At 37.0% G+C, this 24157-nt stretch overlaps 2 protein-coding genes across 2 annotated transcripts; both read right to left on the bottom strand.

The window, feature by feature from the left end:
- Positions 1–388: 388 nt before the first annotated feature.
- Positions 389–10926, bottom strand: ube2z (ubiquitin-conjugating enzyme E2Z). The gene is made up of 7 exons (XM_058374392.1): positions 10177–10926; positions 6516–6588; positions 6095–6282; positions 5635–5746; positions 4834–4946; positions 2658–2748; positions 389–1760 (listed from the first exon to the last, which is right to left on the bottom strand). Exons 1-7 carry the CDS (start codon positions 10566–10568, stop codon positions 1584–1586), a joined length of 1146 nt encoding a protein of 381 aa, XP_058230375.1. The 5' UTR covers positions 10569–10926; the 3' UTR covers positions 389–1583.
- A 3132-nt stretch (positions 10927–14058) lies between these two features.
- On the bottom strand, positions 14059–17781 carry atp5mc1 (ATP synthase membrane subunit c locus 1). Its single transcript, XM_058375521.1, has 5 exons — positions 17671–17781; positions 15685–15732; positions 14877–14954; positions 14612–14799; positions 14059–14365 (listed from the first exon to the last, which is right to left on the bottom strand). Exons 2-5 carry the CDS (start codon positions 15721–15723, stop codon positions 14251–14253), a joined length of 420 nt encoding a protein of 139 aa, XP_058231504.1. The 5' UTR covers positions 15724–15732; positions 17671–17781; the 3' UTR covers positions 14059–14250.
- Positions 17782–24157: the final 6376 nt, after the last annotated feature.

Genomic DNA, 24157 nt, shown 5'->3' with positions numbered 1-24157 from the left:
GTCTGATGAATGTTGATTTCTGCTGCGACATGCAGATGGTAGTGTCAGAATTTGGCATAACTCCAATCCATGAATCCATGGACCCCATCTGCTTTGTGTTAACAGTTCTGGCTCACTGCTGGTGGTGTAACGGTGTGGGGAATGTTTTCTTGGTACACATTTGGCCCCTTTTTAAGTCATGTTCGTATGGAGATTCTCAAATCTGCAATTCCAAAATCATGCGTAAGAATTCCATGCGACAAAAACCAGAGGTTAGGAAGATCCTTTACAGTTTTAGTGTAGTGTTCTTAATAAAGTGAGCAGTTACGGAACAGTTGTTTAGTAGCACCATCTGCTGGACAGATTTAATTGTCAACGTTTATTGTTCTTGTTTCCATCACTCTCAAACCAAACTGTTCATTTTTAAACAATCATTGAATATTTAAAAAAAAACTGATCTCTTGGGCTCAAAATCACAATCCCGATATAAGGCTACATGCAGAAAAGATCCTGAAGATCTTGCATTTCTGTAACATTGGGAGGCAAAGGAGTCACATGAGCCCTTCAGAGGAATTTCTATACATTATAAATTTGTAGTAGAAAATATTGTATAGTGCAAAGACAAAAGACCACAGACAACTTTGAACAAGGATAGAGTTAGATTTTACCAATAAAGTAAATACATTAGAGGTCAATAAGACAGATTATGTACTAGGTCTCAAAAACGTGCGAGTTCAAACATTTTATACAAAGAAAGGAGAGCCCTTATGTTCTTATTCAACCAACATATTTAATCAGGCTAAACAGGAATAAGGTTCTTTGACTGTACAAACAAAATACAAATAGGACAACTCTCCCCAACAACACATAACCCAAATTAAGAGCTGATGAGCTTACTGACCAAAATATACCAACACACAAAGTCTCTTCAATAGCATTTAATGCACAATTGACAGTAAAATAAAGATTTTTCTATGCACAATATTTAAGTATTTACATTTAGTTGCATCAGCCTTTTTTCTTAGATCAGGTAAAGCAATTTATTATGAACTCCTGTCAAAATTAACCAACTCCATTCATAATATTCAAAATATTTGTAATGATGTAATGGATAAATGTTGAGATTACCATGAAGACATTAAGTGAACAGAAATAAGACCAGGAAACAGAGTGCTGGAGTGGTACCAGAGCACTACAATGTATGGTGTCCTATTCAGGACTGAGGTGGAAGTAGCTCTTATTCTAGTGTGTGTGAATGACCACCAGATGACGTGAAAAATGGGGTACGTAAATATGTGCTCCGATAAGCGGAGCTGAACTGCTGACACTCATAGCATCTCTCTCACACACATATACACATTGCATCTTCTAGTCCCATTCCCATAAATGACTCGACATCTCTCCCTCAGCGAAGAAAAGAGGCAACCACTGGCTAGCAGAGAAGGAGAGGAAAAACAAACCGTTCAAAAGAACCAGGAACTAGACTAATCCTGTGCTAATCATCAGACTCCAAAACGTCTCTCAATCTCTGTGCGTTTTGCTTGTTAAAAAGCGTCCGAGGTGCGGGAAAGACAAATGCTTTCTCATATTTCCGTTGTGCCACTCTACGGCTGGGAGCTGCCCTGGCTGTCTGGGTCTGTTCCAGATGAGCTGGTGTCAGAATCTGAGTCACCGTCATTGTCCTCAGGAGAGCATTTTTCCCGCAATCGCCTCTGTGTGGCACTGAGACGCGCCAACAGACCCTGGTAGTCAAAACGGCCTCTCTTCTCTCCGAAAGGATCCTGGGAAGAGCAAAACACAGAAACGTAATATGCAAATGTCTGCATACTTTTAAGACAAAATGAAGATGCTTATACCAAGAAAACATTTCGTTTTGGTTTTGTAAATATTCTTTAACTCTCACAAATCAATGATTAAATGAAATGATTAGAGTATGCTATGATATTGGTTTTTTTTTTTGTCTCATCTCCAAATCAGTCCAAATCTGATTTAGTCCAAATCAGAGCAAAATATCTTTACAATCTGTTTATTTATTGGCCTTGCTTTTTTCACTGTTGTGTTGTTGAAAGATAACATTTATCTTGTACAATGATTTATTTTGTAGCTTGTAAACTAAAAAAGGTTTTCACCTGAACACTACAGGAGATGCAAACATTGATTTAACATTAATTTATCTTCAAGTTTTTAGGATGCAACTTATCCAGTAAAGTAATGTGGTCCAACAACACAGTGTTATCTTTATGGTGGATGTTCCACATAAACAGATTTAAAAACTTTGGGGTTTCTCTGTAACATGACAAGCTCTTATTTTGTAAAAAATATAGTGAGATGTGAACAAATTGTAATATACACAGCTCTGGAAAATAAATAAATAAATAAATAGAGAGACCACTGCAAAATAATCAGTTTCTTATGTTTTTTTTCTTACAGGTGCATGTATTGGTGAGATGAACAGTTTTGTTAAGTTTTTTGTGAACTGCTGACAATATTTCTCCTAAATTCAACATATAACTATTGTTTAGAGTGTATATTTAAAGGAAATGACAAAATCTTTATGCAAAAGATTATAGGTGAGTTGCGATAAATCTACCTCTTTAAATATCTGCCAAGATGTGCTTCATTTTCATTCCCTTTGTTTTAAAATGTCTTAGTAATTGTATTCACTCATATACCAGTACCTGCATGTTTTGTCCTTGTAGGTGAAGACGTTCTTTGCAAACACCTTCGTAGAAGTCATAGTACTGCAAAAAAGACTTTTCCATCACACTCCTGAAAAACAGAGGAATAGAAATTAGTGGTTTTTATAACCAATTTTTCTAACCAAAAAGAAGATATTCCTATTCTGTCTTACTAAAGTTTTCTTCAGCAAAACATCAAAATATGTTTATGTATCAGCAGCAGCAAGCCTTTATTTTGTCATTTATACATTACAGCTTAGGGTAATTCTTTTCTTTGCATATTTCATCTTGCTAGGAAGATGAAGTCAGACTGCATGCTCAGCTATGATACAATTGAGTACAGAGGGTTAAAGGGCTTGTTTAAGGGCCCAAAAGTGGGAGCGTGGCTTTGCTGGGCTTTGAACCCCAGACCTTCTGATAAGTAGCCCAGAGCATTAACACTTCCTCTTAGAAAGCTTATGACAGCACTATAAATCTTTAGCAATATTCACACACAGAGCACTTTATTAAGAGCACTATATAATACAGGTTAGGGCCTTTGTTTACTCTCAAAACCGTCTCAATCCTTCATTGCATGGATTTGACATAATACTGGAAACATTGCTTTGAGATTCTAGTCTAAGTTGACATGATTTCTACACAATTCCTGCAGATTTTTTTGAAGTGCACTTTCATAATGTGAATCTTCTGTTCTTCAGCATCCCAAAGGTGTTCTAGTGGATTCAGATCTGGTGACTTGGAAGGCGACTGAAAATGAACTTCATAAATCCAGTTTGAGGCGATTTTTATTTCGTGACACGGTGCATTATCATGTAGGAAGGAGCCATTAGAAGATAGCAAATTGAAAGTATGCACAAAGTGAGCAACAATACTTAAATACGCTGTGGCATTCAAGCGATGATTGCTATTAAAAGGCTCAAAGTCTGCCAAGAAAACATTCCCCACACCCATCATACCACCTCCACCAGCCTGGACTGTAGACACACAATTGGCTGATTCATGTCGTCACCAATTTCTGGTTCTACCAGACCAAGCTACATTTTTCTGTTGTTTCTTTTCTATCCTTCTTGTCAATAATTTCCCATTCTCTCTTGTCAAACAGAGCGCCATCAAATTGGGCTCTGGATGGGTCATCCAAAAACATTTAAGCTTCTTTTGGTTACGCTGAAAGTTGATTTGGTTGTATTTATTTGGGTGTCTGTCTTGCTGAAGGGTGAAATTCCCTTTTATCTTCAGCTTATTAGCTGACACCTGAAGGTTGAGCACTGAAATTGACTGGTATCTGTAACTGTTCATGATTCCTTCCACCTTGATAAAAACCCCAGCTTTAGGTGAAGAAAAGCAGCCCTAAAGCATGATGCTACCACCACCATGCTACACCATGTGGTTAGTGATGTACTATTTTTAACATACTATGTGAAATTGTTTTACCTTTTTTAATTAGTCTCATTAGACAATAAAACGTTTTGCCACATGATTTATTTATAGATTTTTTTTTTTTTTTTAAAAAAGGGCTTCTGTCTAGCCACTCTACCCCATAGCCCATCCATCTGAAGACTTGAGAGATTGTTGTCACATGCACAGACTAATTATTACTTGCCAGATATTCCTGTAGCTCTTTTAGTGTTGCTGTAGGTCCCTTGGTAGACTTCCTGGTAAGTTTTTTCTTGTTCTTATTTTGGAGGAATAGCCTGTTCTTGGTGATGTCACTGTGATGCTCCATATTCTCTATTTGTTGATGACTGGCTTTAAGGTTATGGTCCTGCTAATGTTTTGGAAATTATTTCATATCTCTCTCCTGACTGATACCTTTCAACACGTTAGATGCCACACATGATTTGTAAGATCTTTGAGGACCATGGCTAGAAGCGGTCGGTTGAATGTGGAGAAATGCATTTTTGGAGAAAATCCTACAAAAACAGCTGATCTTTATTAGACATTTTTGAACATTAGCTTGATTGTGATTTGTTTATTTTGAAAACAGCCACATACCCAATTATAAAAGGGTGTACACGTTTGTACCCAGGTGATTGTTTTTCAGTTAATTTGTCATTTCACAGTGAGAGTGGAAAAGGCTCCGACATGATTGATCTTAGTTTCATTATTTATTTTTTTTACACAGTTACATTTTTTTTTTTACATTAAAATTAAAATACTAAAATGCATTGTTACTAACCACAAGGCCTCTGGACAGGGCACCTTTCCTTCCAACATATCACAAACAGCCACACGCATTGTCTCATGGCGGATGCACTCATTGTAGTTCTTGCTGTCTCCTGGGTGCCTCTCCTAACAAATACAAAAACCATTAAATCAGCAAAACTAACAATTTTTTTAACTTTATTACATAAAGGTGCACAGGAAACCGTTAACCCTATTGCTGGGAGTTGGTGTGCTTGCATCCTGAAGATGTCACAGCCATCTGTTGCTGGGAGCCCAAGAAACCAATAATTGTCTGTGCTAGACTTAACCCTTCCCATTTGGTAACCATTATGTGATGGTGATAAAAGAAAGTTTTAAAAAAAACCCATTATAACCAAAATTAGATATCAGATGAAATAATATTTGGATAAGACTTTTCTTCAGGATTGCTATGTTTCCCTATTTATACTACTGTCCTGTTCGATTCAGTCAAAGTGTCTGCATAATGAAACTGAATCTTATAGGCAGGAAATTGTGGCAATGATGATGATTTTAAAAGAGCGGTATTTCCCTGTACTACACATCTTGGCGTTTTCTCTTCTCTGTTCCCCCTATCTCAGGCTTTTTAATTAACTAGTGAGCTTAACTGGTTAATCTGGGAGCAGGTAGAAAACAAAATCTACAAAACTGCAGTACTCCAGGATGGGGGTTGAAAAACATGGGAATATGTCAAGGTCAGTGATTAATAGAAACAGCTTCCATAGGTTTAATTAGTCTAGTAAACAAAATCCAAAATTATTAAACATATACTCCAGTGGGGTTGAGACATAAATACCTGCTCAAAGCCTGGCTCATTGTGGTATGGGTTCTCTGTCATCAGGGACTGGATAGAGATAAGGACTGAGGAGATGCTCTGAGCAGGGCTCCAGGCTGGCCCAGTCCATGTCCTGAATATCAAATGCATGGCACAGAGAAGTCGTATTTAAGTTTCAGACAACCTGGTTCCAAGACTGGTCTGTTTTCACAGCAAAATTTCTTTATGTATTTTCCCCTCAAATCAACAATTCATCCATCTGTGCAATTCCTGAACAAAGATTTCTTGTGATTTTAAACATACTTTAATTAATCCTATATAGATACTGTTCTTTTAAATCAGAGCTGTATCCTAAAGTGTTTTCTTTCTTTATTGAAGCAAAAAAAACAAAACAACAACAACAACACAATACCAAAACTTTACTACAACTGTGCCAACATCACTTGAATATTGTGCTATGTGGTGGAGTGTAAACGTTTACCCAAGAATGCTCAGGCAAACTTTGCCATTGCGGTAGAAGTTCGGGTTGAAACGGACTGTGTTGTGTCCAGTGGTGATGAGTTTGACTCGTGGTGGGTGGATGGGATAGTCAGGGGGGCAACGAAACAGGAAAAGGAAGAAGCCACCTTCATATGGTGTGTCGAAAGGACCTGTGATTAGTGCATGGATCTGCGGAAGACAGAAATGTCAGTGCAATAATGTTATTAACAATGCTTTTCCCAATTCATAGAATATACATTTCAAACACATATGGAGACAAAAAAATCAGTATAGAATTTATGATTTTGATATTGAAGTTGATATTTGAAGTTTTGAAACGGTCAAAAACCCTACTGCCTTTCAAAATGGCATTTTAAGCAATTCAACACTGAGCTGAGGGTTATTAGTTATTCAAAGCTCACCTTGGTCATATCATGAGGATCAGGAACCACAAACATGCCAGGGGGCGGTTCCTTATAGATGGACATAATGTCTCTGCATGTGGATAAAAACAGAGATCAGTGAAATAAAAGAAAGTCAATATGAAAATAATCATTCTCCTTGTGGCAAATGGTCCATTGTCCTATTTTTTTTCTGTTTTAGGTGTCCCTAATAGATATGCACCTCCAGGGTCATGTGGCAGTGTTCAACAATGAATGCCTTTAATTTTTTTTTTTTTTTTAATATCTTCAATAGATTCTGTATCCAGTTCAGCATTGTGATGGATCTAGATCCTACATATCCCAAATACACTGGATATGAGACGCTCACCTAGGGCATGTTATTGTACCAATCCGCCTAATGCAATATCTTTGGGAACTGGGAGTTAACCCACATACATAGAGAACATTCAGATAAATACAGACAGTAACCTGAGTTCAGGATAAAACCAGGGACCTACAGTGACTACAACTAAAAAAAGCAAATAAACAAATACTTCCTAAATGAACACATATGAACCGTATCTGGCTTATTTTAAGTGACTCCATACTCAGTAGTTCACACATCATCTCCATTTGGAAAGCATACTAGTCTTTAACATGTATACTTCATTGCCAACTGGCAAAACTGTATATCACTCTGCCCACTCTACTACAAATCCGAGGAATTTTGCCAAGTCTACTGACAGAATCGTTGGCTACAGCCTCACATTTACTGTAACTCTGCCTGAAGTCAGCATCAAGAGGATTTCTCTCGGGGGACCTGATTGCTTTCCTTGGAAAAGGCTTATCTCTGGCAAAGCGAAAATATAGTGCAATCTGCTCTACTTTTACCAAGTCTACAAATAAAGCAAAAGAAATGCACCCAGGTTCTAGGATTAGAATTTTACATTTACATTTATTCAGTGTGTAACGGTGCATCAAAAATTGACTATATGCCTCACTAAAATGTGTGATTCACATTGTAGAAATCATCACTCCATATCATTCTATTAAATATGCATGTAAAGTTATTGCCATGATTGAACCCCCAAATTGTGCAACCCATAAAGTAAACCAAAGCTTGAAAAAAAAAAATTGCTTACATTTTGTTTATTTAACAGCTTTGCACAGACATAAATGCACATTGTTTTGCATCGTTTATAATTCAAAACTAAAAAAACTAAAATAATAATATAACGTTAATATAAGAAATTGTCTGTTCAGTCACAATTTTTCGCTTAAAAAAGCCAGAATCACGAATTAAACCAATTTGAGACTGGAGTGTATCAATACAAGATATTTTTCATTTGGTGGAATCCAAGGTGATCAGAACATACAGACTGTTGTTTAAACTCAATACCTTCTGGTTACTAGAAAAAAAAATATTATCAGCTGCCATACAAATTTACACCCCAGGGCGTTGGAAAGTGGACTGCTAGATCAGTTGCAGAAGCAGAATTTGCCTAAAGCACTACAGCCTATCTATCACATCTAGTGTAGTTTGGTCACAATTTAATTCAGTTTCTCGCTATGGAATTTTTCCTAAAGCCTACATTACATTGTATTTTTACAATTACAGCTGCAAGACTGCTTGCTACTTTTAAAACATACTCATCAGTTTCATCCAAAATGTAAAGCATCATGCTTAATATATTTCCAGGTGAGTTGTCAGGACAAAATTCACTGTTAAAATACCATTCAAATGTTCACAATATTTACAGATTTATGGGCAGAAAATATATAAATCATGTTTAACCTCTCAACACTTTTTATTGGCAAATCCAACCTGAACCTGAATGACCTTGGTCTCTTTATTTAGATAATGCTCTAAATATATGCATGCAAATTATAGCATGCATGTTAATACACTATATTGCCAAAAGTTTTGGGACACCCCTCCAAATCATTGAATTCAGGGGTTGTTTTTCAGGGGTTGAGCTTGGCCCCTTAGTTCTAGTGAAAGGAACTTTTAATGCTTCAGCATAGCAAGATATTTTAGACAATTTCATGCTCCTAACTTTGTGGGAACAGTTTGGGGATGACCCCTTAATGTTCCAGCAAGACTGTACACCAGTCCACAAAGCAAGGTCCATAAAGATATGGATGAGCGAGTTTGGTGTGGAGGAACTTGACTGACCTGGAGTCCTGACCTCAACCCTATAGAACACCTTTGGGATGAATTAGTGCGGAGACTGTGAGTCAGGCCAAAACTGGGAAGTCTGCTTTTACATGCAAATGAATTTAACATGGAGCTGGTCTGCCCTTTACAGCTATAACATCTTCAACTCTTCAGGGAAGGCTTTCCATAAGGTTTAGGATTTTTGACCATTCCTCTAGAAGCACATTCGTGAGGTCATGCACTGATGCTGGACGAGAAGGTCTAGCTCAAAGTCTCCGCACTAAATTAAGATGTTCTTTTCTGTTGTTAGTGTTTTATCTACTTTTAAAAATTATGCTCTAAATAACTGAAATAAGTAAGCAAATAAAGTAAATTAAGTAAGGATTTGGGAGCAGTAAATGGGAGGAAACCAAAGAACCAGGAGAAAACCCATAGGGGCATGGGAAAAACGCAAAAATCTAAACAAACCTTAAGGACTTAACGGGGGATCCTGAAGCTGTGATGTAGCAACACGAATTTCTTAAGGGTTACAAAACCTGGCCACAAATTGTGCACAGTAGCAGCTAAATGCAAGAAAGTAACATTCTTGTTCAAATTTCAGGTTTGGTGAATCAATTCAAAACATTTTATGACATAACCGGATATGGCATCTAAAAATACCAATAAGTACATAATACACTGTTGTAATTAACAGTATGAATTACAATACCCTTACTCTTCAGGTAGGTAACCTCAAGAGACTTTATTTATTTACTTCTCTTTCCAAAGTAAAACACTATCAGCTTGATGAATCAAATTCATCGTGTGGAGTCGGCTCCTTTTTTGAATCGACTCCCAGTCTCACTAAATGACTCACTGTTAGCTACGACAATATCTTCATTTAAACTGCGTGTTAACTTGCTTCTACCGTTTAAGCGAGTTTATCAACATAAACCGACATAATTTGACTTAAGCACACAGTTTGTCGAAGTTTGCCTGCCAGATAGATAAGATAAGACAATACAAGCAACCGAAATATGATTTCAAATACACGTCTTAGCTAGCGAGCTAGGCGGCTAAGAGGCTAGCTGGGAACCAAAAGTTCACCAAACATGACACATTACTTTTATATTCTGTTCCGTTGTAAACATTTATGAAAAGCAAAGCACAAACAAAGTCTTATATCCTTCTTTTTACTATTTGTTAGGAAGAAACTTAAAAAAAGCGTAATATGAAAGAGACGGTTAACGAATCGTGAAAGAAAATTGTAAAAGACTTCATTTTAACGGATTCCCTCTCTCTCATATTTACACTCAGGTATCATCAGGAGGATACGAGAATCTGAATGGCATTCAGGTCTTACTTTATATAAACATTGGTAGTAACTGAGGCAGAGTTTAGAGATAAATGGTGTTTTAAGGAAAATAGTGCAAATGTACTGCGATAAAAACAAATAAGGTAATGGGATAATTCATTACTGAGTAACGTTAGTAAGCAGAATTTGAGGTTAATTATAAGCATCCCGGCTGGGCTAGCTAAGTTAGCATGCTAGCGTTATGATACCTCTTTATCCGCAGGATGCACTGTTGCGACGCTTTCTCGTTGTCCCAATCGGTGCTCAGTGTAGGGTCCCAGGACGTGGCGTGAATCTGAGACAGAAGACCCGCTCCAGCCAGATTCGCCGGGGCCCCGGTTAGCCCCAGGCCGATGCTCGGCGGCAGAGATGGCGGCACGGTTGCTAGCACCGGGCCGGTCGAGCTCACAACGCCGCTCTCCTGGCTTTCCATGTCCGTGGTGATGTGGTGCGCTACGCCGGGGGACGCTGCGGCCAGGCCGGTCTCTGCAGCCACTGCGGGAGGGGGGGAGGACGGTAAAAAGTGACCTAAACTCGGTAACACCTGAGCTCCGTTACCGTGACTGGACGCCACGGCTTCTTCTCCAGCGTCGTCCGCCATGGTGTCTCGGTTTTGCTGTGTATGGCTCTGGGATTTTGAGCTGTCAGTTCAACCCTATTTCCTCTTATACTTTATAATTTCTCTTCAGTCAGGAACCTGGCGCTACTGTACAACGGCACGAGGAGAAACCATTTCTATGGCATCATCCCTAGTTTCACTTCCTTTTTGCATACCGTCTCTCTGATTACAGTGTGTAACAAAATGATCACTCTTGGTGTTCAAGCAAATATTTTTTTAACCCACGTACAAAACATATGGGAAAAGCCACACCTTTGCAACTAAAGACTCCAGCGTCGCCCTGTGCTCAGCTATGAGTAGTCTCCTCGTAGCTGTTGTCGTTTACTTCCTTCTAGTAAGGAGAAATCATAATAAGAACAACGCCACCTACTGACATACACTGTCTAGTGTACTTCAAAGCTTGCGTCAATGCTTTCAATTCGCACCCTATGTAGTGCACTCACAGTAAAGTGTAGAGGGCCATTAGGGATGCAGCCACTACAAAACGCACACACGAAGTCTTCTGGGTAATTTCTACATGAAAAAATGTTGAATAATCGCACATCCTGAAGAGACAACTTTCAGTAGTTGCAAGTCACATACGATTTTTTTGACAAAAAAAAAACAACAATAATAAAGAAACTAAACGAACAAACATGGAAATTTTAATTTCAAGTTAAAGTGCTTAAATCTGTTGAAATTGTAAATTTGTTAATGAAGATATGCAATTCCATAGATCAGTGTATATGAACGAAATATGTAAAGGTATCATTCTGGAAAATTTTATTTTTTTCTATAAAGTTTATCTACCGGAAGATGTAGAATTTAGGTTAAGCCAGGCAAAAAATACCACCATCTTGGCGAGGGCAGCGAGCCAAGACGATCTTCTTCGGCGGTTTGACTTGATGTGCTTTACCGCCACCTAGCGATCCGGAAGGTGGAGTCAAACTTTCGGAATTAGAATTTGTTAATAGCTTGAATTGATTTTTATGTGGCTTATGAAACATTCCTTATGTAATCTTTCTTATAAATATTTCGTATATAATCTTCATAATGTAATAGTATATGTTGCTGATTCCTTGCAGTAGTACTGTGTGATGTTTCTTTATTAGGTGTAGTCCAAGTTAAGATGATTGACTTTGATAGAATGGACCTAAAGAGCATTAATAATACACCCAATCAAGCATAACATTATGGTCACTGACAGGTGAAGTGAATAACACTGATTATCTCCTCGTCATGGCACCTGTTAGTGGATGGGATATATTAGGGAACAAGTGAACTTTGTCCTCAAAGTTGATGTGTTAGAAGCAGGGAAAATGAGCAAGCGTAAGGATTTGAGCGAGTTTGATGAAGGGCCAAATTGTGATGGCCAGGATCACGGATCAGAGCATCTCCAAAACTGCAGCTCTTGTGGGGTGTTCCCAGTCTGCAGTGGTCAGTATTTATTAAAAGTGGTCCAAGGAAGGAACAGTGGTGAACCGGCGAGAGGGTTATGGGCAGCCAAGGCTCACTGATGCAAGTGGGGACCGAAGGCTGGCCCGTGTGATCCGATCCAACAGACGAGCTACTGTTGCTCAAATTGCTGAAGAAGTTAATGCTGGTTCTGATAGAAAGGTGTCAGAATACACAGTGCATAATGGGTCAGGGCTGTTTTGGCAGCAAAAGAGGAACCAACACAATATTAGGCAGATGGTCATAATGTTATTGAGACAATGCTCTTTGTTAAAAGCGCTATAAAAATAAAATGGAATTGAATTGAAGTTATGCCTGGTCAGTGTATATCCTATATGAAACCTCAATCCATTTGTTCCTTCTCCAACATGAGGTCCATGCATAGTATTGAGCTAGCATGGCTTAAGTAAGAATTTGGGAATTTCCTCAAGACCCAATCACATTCCCTGATGGATATGAAGAGTAATGTGTTCCGGTGATGGGATTTCTGGCTCTTTTCCCATTCAGTTCATGTGGCTCAGCTTATTAACAACAACCAGCTCTTTTGGATCCCTAAATGATTCCTAACCCTACTTCCCCCTGATCCACAAATGTTCGTGATGATACTGCTGCTCATATTTTTTGTCTCATTGTTTCAGAAATGAACTCCACCATCTAATGATCAGAATGCTTAATGTGTTTAACTTTATAATCAAACTATTAAAGCAGCATGGCAATAAAATGTGCACTCAGAAGCACAGTAAGCATTTCTACATTAATGATGGTTTGATTTCTGTGTCTATGCTTCAATAAGCAGATTCATTTACATGTATCCTGATAATAGTTTAAAGTACAATCTTCAACAATGCAGCAGCACAATGAATTCTCCCGGGCACACTGCCTCACATTCAGAGTCAGGTACATGTCTCACCATTTGTACTAATGAACAGCTCAGAAGCTGGAAATAGGTTTCCATGGAAGCATTTTGATTAAATTACATAGCAAAAGTACTCATCTGCATTCCCCAAGCAACTAGTTATACCCTTAATAGCTTGAAATGGTTCTGACTTCAAGGCATGTCTGACATGCAACATTAAACACAGTTTACTATGACCTTTAAATTACCATCAAAATCTATTTTACTTTAATAGTTAATTATGCAAATGAGGGCTTTTACACAATAACAGGTTTGATTAGTCAAACTGCTCCCATGAAATACACAAATGATCCAAAATACAAGCCTAAAGCATCTATGTCAGGAAACTATTTTCTTTATATCAGGGAAAGATTAAATTCTTCATACTGGTAAATATACTTAAACCCAGTGTCCACTTTATTGGGAACATACAGTATGTGCATGCATACAGTAATATAATCAGCCAATTATATGGCAGGAGCACAAGGCAAAAAATTCTGCAGATAGTGTCAAGATCTGTAGATAATGTTCACGTTAAACATCTAAATGAATAAACTGTGCTCTGACTGTGCTTCTGTGATTTTCTCAAAAATATATTGACAATTCTGTGTCAGTCCTTCTGGTGGAAACACCTTGGTAAGAGAGGTTAGAAGAAACTAGCAGTATTGCAATAATTTACCACCGTGGTGAACTTAAAAAAGCATGTCTGCAGGCAAGTGTTGTTGGCGGATTAGAGAACTGCAGAAATTTGTAGGTGTATGGGCATAACATTTTCAAAGTAATTATTGTTGCTAGCAATGGATTAAACCCTAGCTATAGTTGTATTGTGTTTGTCAATTTACAGCAGAGTTCAAAAGACACCTTATTTCCGTGAGACTGCATTATTCAAGGTTGTAAAGTGGTACTTTTTAGCCACCTATTTATTCAGGTAGATGGCCAGTGACCACAACTTTGCTGTCAAAATAAGATGCCTGTTCATTTTGAAAGCCTGAGTGTTATTTGGTTCATAGTCAGTGATTTAGTTTCAGCACTGACTTGAACATAAATCTGCATATTAATCAGATGCCATTAATCCAAGAATAAAGATTTACAGGCCATTTAAATAGCTTTAACTTAGGATGAAGAAAAAAGGCAAAAGGCAAATAAAGTTATCCCACCCATTTATTTAGACAGACTGTAGTGAGAAATTACATAAAAACCTCATGGAGGGAAGGAAGGGGAGAAACAGAAAAGATCTAGTAGTTTGTTGGAATGGCATGGCCATGGCCTTGTGAGCTTTGCTTCTGATCCCTGGATGGACGGTCATGGCGAAGAACAGGATAACAGCAGTCTAAATTACATGGCAAACAGGATAAGAAATGCCACCATCAGACAGAAAAGCCCCATGGCCTCAGACAAGGCAAAACCCAAGATGGCATATGAGAAAAGCTGTTGTTTCAGGGAGGGATTCCTGTCAGGAGGACAGCAAAAAGAAGCAGACATAATGGTTAATATGGTTATGAGGAGTCCCAAACAATTCAATGTTAAGGGGCGGGGAAATCAGACTAGCTGACTCAACTGACTACAAGAATTGTACAATTTCCATAATAACTTGAAGTTTACTAAATTACATAAAGAGCATTTTGTAGACATCAAACTAATTAGCATTAGGAACACAAAATATTAACTTTCATTTTTTTCCTCCAGTAACACATACCTGGCATAGCCAATGATCAGGCTACCGAATACTGTCCCAATCCCAGCTCCTGATCCAGCGACTCCCACTGTAGCAGCACCAGCACCGATGAACTTGGCCGCAGTGTCGATGTCTCTGGAAACAGCACTGGTCTGAAAGCTCCGGCTCATGTTCAGAAAAGATGCCCCATTCACAGGCAAGAGGGGTGCCTAAGGAATGAACAAGCTTAGTGACTAAGTTTGAACTCATTTAGTGTATGCAATTCATTCAGCATCAGCAACCTTACCTGTTCAGTTCTGGCTTCAGCTCGGTTAAAGACAGACACGGAGGCAGGCCGGGCCAGTACTCTGGAGCCTCCACGAAGCTGAGAGGAGACAAGAGGCGAGTAAGAATAGGGTTAAAAGAAAGTCAATTCCATCTAAACATGCATGATCTTGCATATAGGACTTAAATTTTTAGGTACCAAGCAAGGAAATTCATGTAGTTGACATATATGTTTGAACTGTATTAAAGGCCACTCATTTTAAATGATGAGACAAAGATGGCATTTCAAACAGTGATGTATTTAGGCAACCTCTGCTTATGTTTGGCTTCATTATAGTTTGCCAACAAGCCAACTACAAAATATTCTCCCACTTAAGGGACACTGTGGAACAACTCTAAAAACACAGAAGTAGGTGGGACTGTCTACATGAAATTGTCCTCATATGCAAGAAAGTGTGCATGGGTCCCTGAGCTGGAATGGTCTCTAATCCCAGATGTACTTAGTGTTTCTGTACACAAACATCTCTAGGTTGTTTAAAGGATCACATTGTTTGCATTTTACATTTTCATTAGTTGCGTCCACTTTCTATATAGATGAGAATATACTATTTAAAGAGGAAAGGTACAGGAGTTTCCTCAGTTGAAAGTCATTTGATTTCTTGCATAATGCCATTTTATACAATTTCTTGCATATTTTGTAGTGACGGTCACAAGAACACACATGGCACCCCGTTGCATTCTCCAGACCAGTCAGAACACAGGCACATACATTTTACATGACTAAACATTGAGGAACCTTAAGGAAACTAAAGATTACACTGAATACATACCACAGAGGGGGCAGTGACAAACTTGGCGCAGGCATACATGTCTGAAGCCTGAAGAGTTGATTTAGAGAGAGAGAGAGAAACAGATGATTGCACTGTGGTCAAATAGTCAAGAATATGAAGAAACCAAGGTATACAGTAGCAGAGAGAATCCAGAATGATAAAACGAGTATCTGTTTTAAGACTGTGTGTCAATGCATATTTTTAAAGATCACATCAGCAACAAATTAAAGTGTGTTGCATACATTGGCAGTGTACATCAGAATAATAAACTGATCTATTTCATCAGACCTGCACGCTAATTTAGCTACTATTATACTACCCTCCTAAAACACAAATTCATGATCATTGCTATAATGTAGTGTTACTAATAATGTAGTTTCACTGTGCCAATTACTACAATTCAATAACTGGCACATTAATACAGACATACACTACTTGGGTAGTCCTCATTAGATACTTCACCCCTGGGTGTCAAGGATGCACCAGGAGCCATTAGGTGATATTTGGCCAAATAAGTCAAAGCGACAGACTCACAATGAGTATCTAAGACTTTTGACCCTGTTCACTCCTGTACTTCGTGTCACACTCTTCACTTGTGACGGGATCACCCAAGATAAATGAGGGTCCAGGTGGACAAATAATAGCTGGATGCAGAAATTGCTTAACTGCCACAGTTAACTATTTCAAACATTGAGCAAATGTCAAAGAGCTGACAAATTAAGCCATGCGGGTTAATACATTAACATTATTCAAGCAGTCAGATCAATATGAAACAATTAATCACTGCGGCTATAAGAAAAACACTGCTAGAACAACATTCTACAAAAAAAGATCAGATGTCTCAGCAGTTATAATCACCATGTGCTGGTTACCTGAACATAAGGGTACACTGATTTTAAAAGATTAACATTACAACAGAATGAAAACAATATCTAGACAGATTACTTTAACTGCTTAAAAAAATGAAAAGGCCATAATCACCCTTTGCACCAATACTTTCAATCTATTAAAATAAATAAGTCACATTTAAGTAGTGTATGCACTAATATTTCAGATATTTATTTATTGGAGCCATAGTTTCTGAACTTTCCACTATTTTTTTATTCCAATTTAACCAGTTGACATTTATTTATTTAATTAAAAGTTATTATAACTCAATAGTGAGGTGTGTAATATGCAGTGTTGCTGTGATCAGATTTTCTCTCTCTAGATCCTCTAGATCTGGTGATCCTCTAGTTATCAAAGTGGGATCTGGTGACCCTCAAGGGATCCTGAAGGATAGCCAGGGGTTTCCAACATTGGAACAAAATGAGATAAATCAGACTTCATGTTAGTCGTTCAGAGACCTCTTTGATCACCTTGAGTCTAGAGAAAAACACCAAAACAGTATATTAAATCAGAGAGGCCAAGCCTTACTTAGGAGAGCTCAAAATGGCCCGTTATTTAGGCGCTCAGAGACGCCGATAACAACGAGTGAAGGTCATCAATACTTACATCTAGTTTTCCACTGAGATTAACAAATTATACACAAGCTGCTTAAAAGGAATAGAGGAGGTCGTTTTGTCCTTGACCATCTTTAACCCGACTTTGTTGGTTAACTATAGCCTGTGAAGCAGCAGGGCTCGACACTAGGCCTGAGAGCCTAGCAGTTACACATTATACAGGTGTCAGATGAAAGAGTATATAAATACGTGATCACGACTAAACTCCTCTACACACAGCCTGGAAAACTATCTGCAAACACTTGTTTATTTGACACGAAAGATTTCAAGTTGTTCAGCGACTTTAGTGAGCTTCACAGCTAGCCGGTTAGCCGCCTATGAATGGCTGCAGAAGTCCTTACGTGCTCAGGCTAGCTACAGAATTGAATCGCACTAACAGATATTCATGCTCGAAAAAAAAAAAAAGAGAAAACACCAAAGCCAGAAGAACATTTTGTCCCTTTTGTCCCATGCGTCTAGCCATTACCCACAACGTTCAACTCACCTATTTAATACACAAGGACCAGGAGACAAACACGAAGCTACAGTGAATGAGCGCCGTGTAAAACTGTCACCTTGTCATTTATAAGCTTATGAACTACGTCCTCAGCCACCATTGGACAGACAGACTCAATCTCGATCTGTGATTGGCTGTAAGTCATGTCAAGAGACTATGAAAGTACAAATTAAACAGCGTCAGAGGCAGGCACGAGCTTGCTGGTTGGCTAGAATCATTATATGAGGCGGGACCGTTTTACAACTCTCGTTTTAATTGGATGATATTGCCGGGAACACGCGAACATACACCCTTTCCCATGAGGAACACTGGACACGCTGCCGGAAGTCCCGCCCCTGGTAAAAGAGAAGAAGAATACATGCAGTACATACTATGGGGCTGTAGGGGGCGACATACACATAAGGCTAGTCTGTAATATTGTAATAATACTTTATAATTGACACGTAAGCCATTCATCACCTTTCTTTCTTTCTTTCTTTCTTTCTTTCTTTCTTTCTTTCTTGTAACAAACGAACTTCTCATCCATACATTCATAATTAGGCTCACGGGGATCTGCTCAAGCCTATCCCAGCACACATTGGGCGAAAGGCAGGGGTACACCCTGGACAGGTCGCCAGTCCATCACAGGGACACATATAGACAGACAACCACACACACTCACACTCACTCCTATGGGCAATTTAGAATTTCCAATCAACCTAATGTACATGTTTTTGGACTATGGGAGGAAACCAGAGTACCCAGAGTAAACCCATGCAGGCACAGGGAGAACATGCAAACTCCACACAGAAAGGCCCCTGCCTGTTCAAACCCAGGACCTTCTTGCTGTGTGGCAACAGTGCTAACCACGCTGACCCTACAAACTTTTCAATCAATTTGAATTCAATCAATTTTCAATTAAATTTTGGAACTCAACCACTGAATAAGATAAGATCGTTTATTCGTCCCACTTCGATGAAATTTGCAATGTCACTATGTACTATGTACTGACCTAACTGTCCATAAATACCTCTAATATGCTTTACTGCCATTGTATCTGAGAACCTATGTCTACCTATATTTTATGTAATTATGTTCTTTTCCTTCACGTTACTGGGTGTTGCAAAACAAATTTAATTTAATTTTATTTTTCTTTTACATTCTCAGAGGTGCATTTCCTTGTCATTTAGTGTATAAGGGTCAAGGGTACATCTTTTGTACTATTAGTATTAAATATATATCTGCAAAGTTGCATGAAATATGCTATTAACTTGTTACTGTAGAAACTAATTAAAGATACAAGTGCAGTCCTTAAGGAGCAGTGATGAACTTTAAATCCTTTCAAGATAATTGTACAAAAGGTGTACTCTAGAAGAAAACCACTCCAGTGACAAGGAAAGATACATTGGATGAGTGAACAATGATAAAAAAAGCGCAAGCTGATAATAAATAATGTCAGCAAGGTGGGACACCAAGTTAAAAAAAGGCTTTTGTCTGTAAATGAATGTTAATAATAAATATTATGTATTTATATATTCACTAAAAATGTTTTCCCCCTTTTATCTTTTAATATTAAAAATTTAATACAGTGTAGGACATCAAGATTGTCCTAAAGATTAGTCAACTGTCTATATACACACATATAGACTGAAGGATTACAGTGCTGTTTTATAACATATCTAATTATTAGAATACAATTCAATGTAATGTGAAATATTCTCTGCTTTTTTAAATCAAACTCTCATTTTTGTTACTGTTCCATTTAACTTGAGGAAGGAAAATCAAAATTGTATGTAAGTAAAAAAAAACAAACAAACTCTGCAACCATACATACCTTAAGTTAATCAGCTGTGCTATACATAGTAAGACATTTTATTGCAGAAGAATTTATATAAAACTGAAATGATTGACCTAAATGAACACAATAGGTATAAGTTAAAAATTATTTCTCAGTGCTGGCATTAAGTAAATAAAAATAGGCCTCTTGATCCCTTTCTTTAACCAATATAATATCGCGAGATAGCTGGTTGAAATGTTGCGTAGTGATATTCATATTTGACGGATAAATAATACAATTTCTTTAAAAAATGTAATACGTAAAGTATTTGTACATAAAAGTTAGTGGTGTATATCCATTAATCTACAAATCCCCAATGCAGTTCCAGGACAAAGTTATTTGAAGATTAAGCTCTAACCCTGGGCTAACCATAACCCTGCAACATTCAAACAATTCTAAGTAAAAATATATAATATCTGCTGGGCCCAAGCACCCTTTTCAGGTAACACTCACACTGGCAAGTTCTTGTCAAGCTGCGCAGAACACTAAAGAGGCCACAGATGAACATTCCATTCAAGATAGCTCAGTGTGAACCTTGTTAAATGCCTGCCGAATGTTGACTGGCTAAAGGAGGATCTTTTTTTTTTTTTTCCAAGGATGATCAAGTCATCCTTAGAAATCCCTTTAGAGATTAGCACACAGATTGTCAGCTAAAAAAAACACATCATGTGTTACAGCATCTTAAGTAAATTAAGTTCCACCAAGTATAATTGATTGGTATGTGTCAGCCATATTGTTTACAATTCTCAGCATGTTTTAACAATGATTGATACTTCAAACTCTTTTGCATACACGCTAACATTTCAAGCACCCATGCTTGACCCTCCAGTAATCAATTTCTGAATAGTCCAAGACACCATTTAAACTTGAATATGTGTTCTGTTCTTTTTTAAAGCTTAGTATGAGTTGCAACTAATAGCAAAATTGTTGCAATAGTGCAAAGCTGCATTAGTGGCATATTTCCTAAAGCCAGCAATGCAGAATATGTCATGGACATATAATAAGTTAGAATGCATCATCGCGTATTTTAGTTTCTCAAGATGGACAAATAAAACATGATTTATTGTTACTAGATTAGATTATGCTTTGAAGTCTGTAGTTGAAGTTAACCATTTATCAAATGTGTCCAGTGTGTGTTAAGCTGCTTTAGGTTGCATGTGGAAGCAATGAGAGAAAAAAAAAGAAACTAATGAAAGCAAATATAGGCAATAGAATGAAAGCAAATATAAGTAAGAGAAAACTGTTTCCATATATAAACAAAATGTGTAGCAATTTCTTGTGAGTGCTGGAGGTATTTTATAGTGTAGATTAGACATAGATGTAGTATTTATATAGTCATAGTATAGTATCCTATAATCCTATAATATAGTATAGCGCAGTACAGTATAGTATGGTGTAATACGGCATAGTCATAGTTTGCAGTTGCATGCAATATACATATAACCATATTAACGAGAATCACTAATGTACAAGTGTATCCAGTTTGCTCATATTAAGTAACACATCAAAATATTATGAATTTTCCATGACCAGTGAAGAAAATCCATTATCAGCAAGCTTACAATTAAGACAAAGGATTTCAAATTTTATTATAATCTTGAAGAGTAGCTCAGAGGCGGTGTTAAGCAGTGTGCAACTGCACTCTCAGCAGGAGGTACATTTGATAAGTTTTACAGATGACAGGGGCAATAAATTATGATGCTTTAAAGACCTGGAACAAGCAAGATTCTTTCTCTGTTTGAATAGGGGCCAATGGGCTAATGCACCAAATTTTACATCTCTATAACTTAACAGAATTGTACAACTACAAATATGTCAGACTTTGATCAATCTTATTGATAATGCAGATTTTTTAAAAAGCACATTACATAATGAGATGTTAGTGCTGTACATCAACTTGACTTACATCAAACTCAAACCTAACAAACAAACAGACAAACAAAACTCTTGGACTATGGGGTGGCTATTATAATATTATCTTATATAGCAAAGTAACCATTGTGTTTTATATTTTTGACCTGCTGACCTTAGTTAGTTTAATAAGATTGCACAGGCTAAATTAAATAAACCGACTTTTCAGAGCCTTCTCACCAATAGCTGTTGTTGATCTCAATAATGATGTTTCTTTGTGTAGCATTACTGTATCAGGTAGGCACCTGATTTTGCATAGAGGATTTCACCTTACACAGCCTACAAAGACAATTGAAATACAGACTTTAAATGGTCTGATGTGTCTGTAATAGATCGAAACCTTACATACATTTTTCCCTTGTTTGCTTAAACCACTAGTCACATTAATCATAGCCATGGTAGGCAACTGGGAAACCTGACACCTTTCAATTAATTTGCAATGATGTCAGAACATGGGAAAGGCACAGTCTGTAAGGTAGTTGGTAGTTATTGTAATGTATTCAGTGTAAACAATCACCTCCCTCTTTTTTTTTTTACTTTTACACCTTTAACCTAGGCACCTTCAGTGTTATGGTATGTATAGTAAAGTAGATTTATAGTTTGCTTCATGACACATTAAATTATAAGATTGACATTTCTTTAAAATGTAGAGCATTTTATTTAGAACCATCCATCTATAATTCAAGACAAGAGGAATCATTTTAATATTCTATGATTCAGCACAGCTTTGAAGAGAGAGATCTTTATACTGCAGAGTTACAAGGCACATGTCAGGTAGCTTGTGTTGTTCTTGAAAAAGCTAGACTTCTTCTGAAAAGGCAAATATACAGATACAGGTCACAGTTAAGTTTCATTTGAAATGAAAATACTTTGCACCCTGTGTCTATAGAGGTTTACAAATTATGTATGTAATAACCTCAAAAAACAGTAGAAATATTCATTAAGAAATCAGTTTATATATATATATATATATATATATATATATATATATATATATATATATATATATATATATATATATATATATATATATAAAACATTTTTTTTGTTATGGATGGCATATGATGTTTTTGTAGGCTATTCTTCTTGTATGCATTATATGTAAATGTTTTAGAAGAAGTTGTTATTAGACATTTACAAGACATTTTAATTGACATTTTGTGTTTCAACCTAAAATTATACTTAATAGGAAATGGTATTGAAGGTGTCCAACTTTTCCAATTGGGTCCCCAGAGTCATTCAAATATAAAGAGAATAAACAGAAAAAATAGAAGCGAAGGAAGTCTTCACTTGCTACTTGATATAGAAGTATAACTAAACTAAAAGCTTCCCACCTTTTCAGTATCACTTTAATTAAAAAAAAAAATAGCAAAAATATCTATTTGTGGTCCACAGTGCAGATGAACATAGCAAAAGAAAAAAAATAAAATGCATAATTCAGGGACCTACATTCAACGATAGCAAGCATCTATCTATCTATCTATTGAAAATTACTAGGAGAAAATTGTATAGCAAATTGCACTAACAACACTGTAATTCAAATGTACATTACATATTTAGTGCAACAACAACAACACCAACAACACCACCACCACCACCACCACCACCACCACCACCAACAACAACAACAACAACAATAATAATAATAATAATAATAATAATAATAATAATAATAATTGGTTTTTAAATGTAAACTTTTTACAATTTGCCAGAATTGGTTTGATGTTTTCATATATGTACAAACACATGTGTTTAGGAAAACATTTTACATATTTTTTTGCATTCTTTTTCATAGAATTACACAAAAATATAAATATGTTTACACAGTTTTCCAGTACACTCACAAATGCCTGTGGCAGAAGGGATACCAGACTGGACCTTGTAAATTGCCTTCAGTTGCCCCTTTGCAAGTGAAATGCAGTCACCAATAAATGTATAATGGGGACCCAAAAGACACAGAGGTTGGGGGTGTTGCAGTGTGTGTGGGGGAAGGGGAAGAGAGAGCAGGTGTCAATTACAGAGTCACATGTCTTCCTACTGATAACTGATGACAATTTCTCATGGAAGTACCTTTATTGCTGTTCTAGGGTCAAATAATTAACTGAAGCATGTCTAGGGTTTGTAAATATCTGAGGCTTTGGTTAGAATATCTGTGGATTGTTGGATAAGATATATATTGTTGATCAAATGTACTTTCCTTAAATGTAGTGTTTTATGATAAAATGCTAAATTACAATAAAATGATAGGGAAACTATAATAAAATGATTTTATAGGAAAGAAACAGAAAAGCTGTTTTTTGAGACCAGTCCATGAAACAACTCTCTTTTGAACACCATTTTTATTCATTTTTATTTACCCAATTAGCACTAAAATGCTGTAAATATGAATCCAACTAAAATTTCACTCTCATGATGAGGTGTCTTTTGCCAAGTTAAAATGGTTAGGGCTTTAACAAAACCCTAGGGTTCCTTCCTTAGTTATGGAGTGTAACTGCAAGATATTTGTTTTTCATTCTCAGACCCACCCATTTCATAACTTATGAATTATGTTATATTAATTATATTGCATTAATTTTTATGTTATACTGACAAAACAATGTCATTTTCAGTGTTGTGCCCATCTCTTGCAGACCGACTGCTAATTTCTTAATTTTTAAGAGAAAGAGAGAGAGACAGAGAGAGAGACAGAGAGACAGAGAGAGAGGTGAGATGATGTTTGTTATAAGGTTAATAATAAACATGGCAAAT

Source organism: Hemibagrus wyckioides, linkage group LG02 (genome assembly GCF_019097595.1).
Source record: "Hemibagrus wyckioides isolate EC202008001 linkage group LG02, SWU_Hwy_1.0, whole genome shotgun sequence".
Classification (NCBI taxonomy): Eukaryota; Metazoa; Chordata; class Actinopteri; order Siluriformes; family Bagridae; genus Hemibagrus; species Hemibagrus wyckioides.
This window is presented reverse-complemented; position numbering and strand designations above follow the sequence as displayed.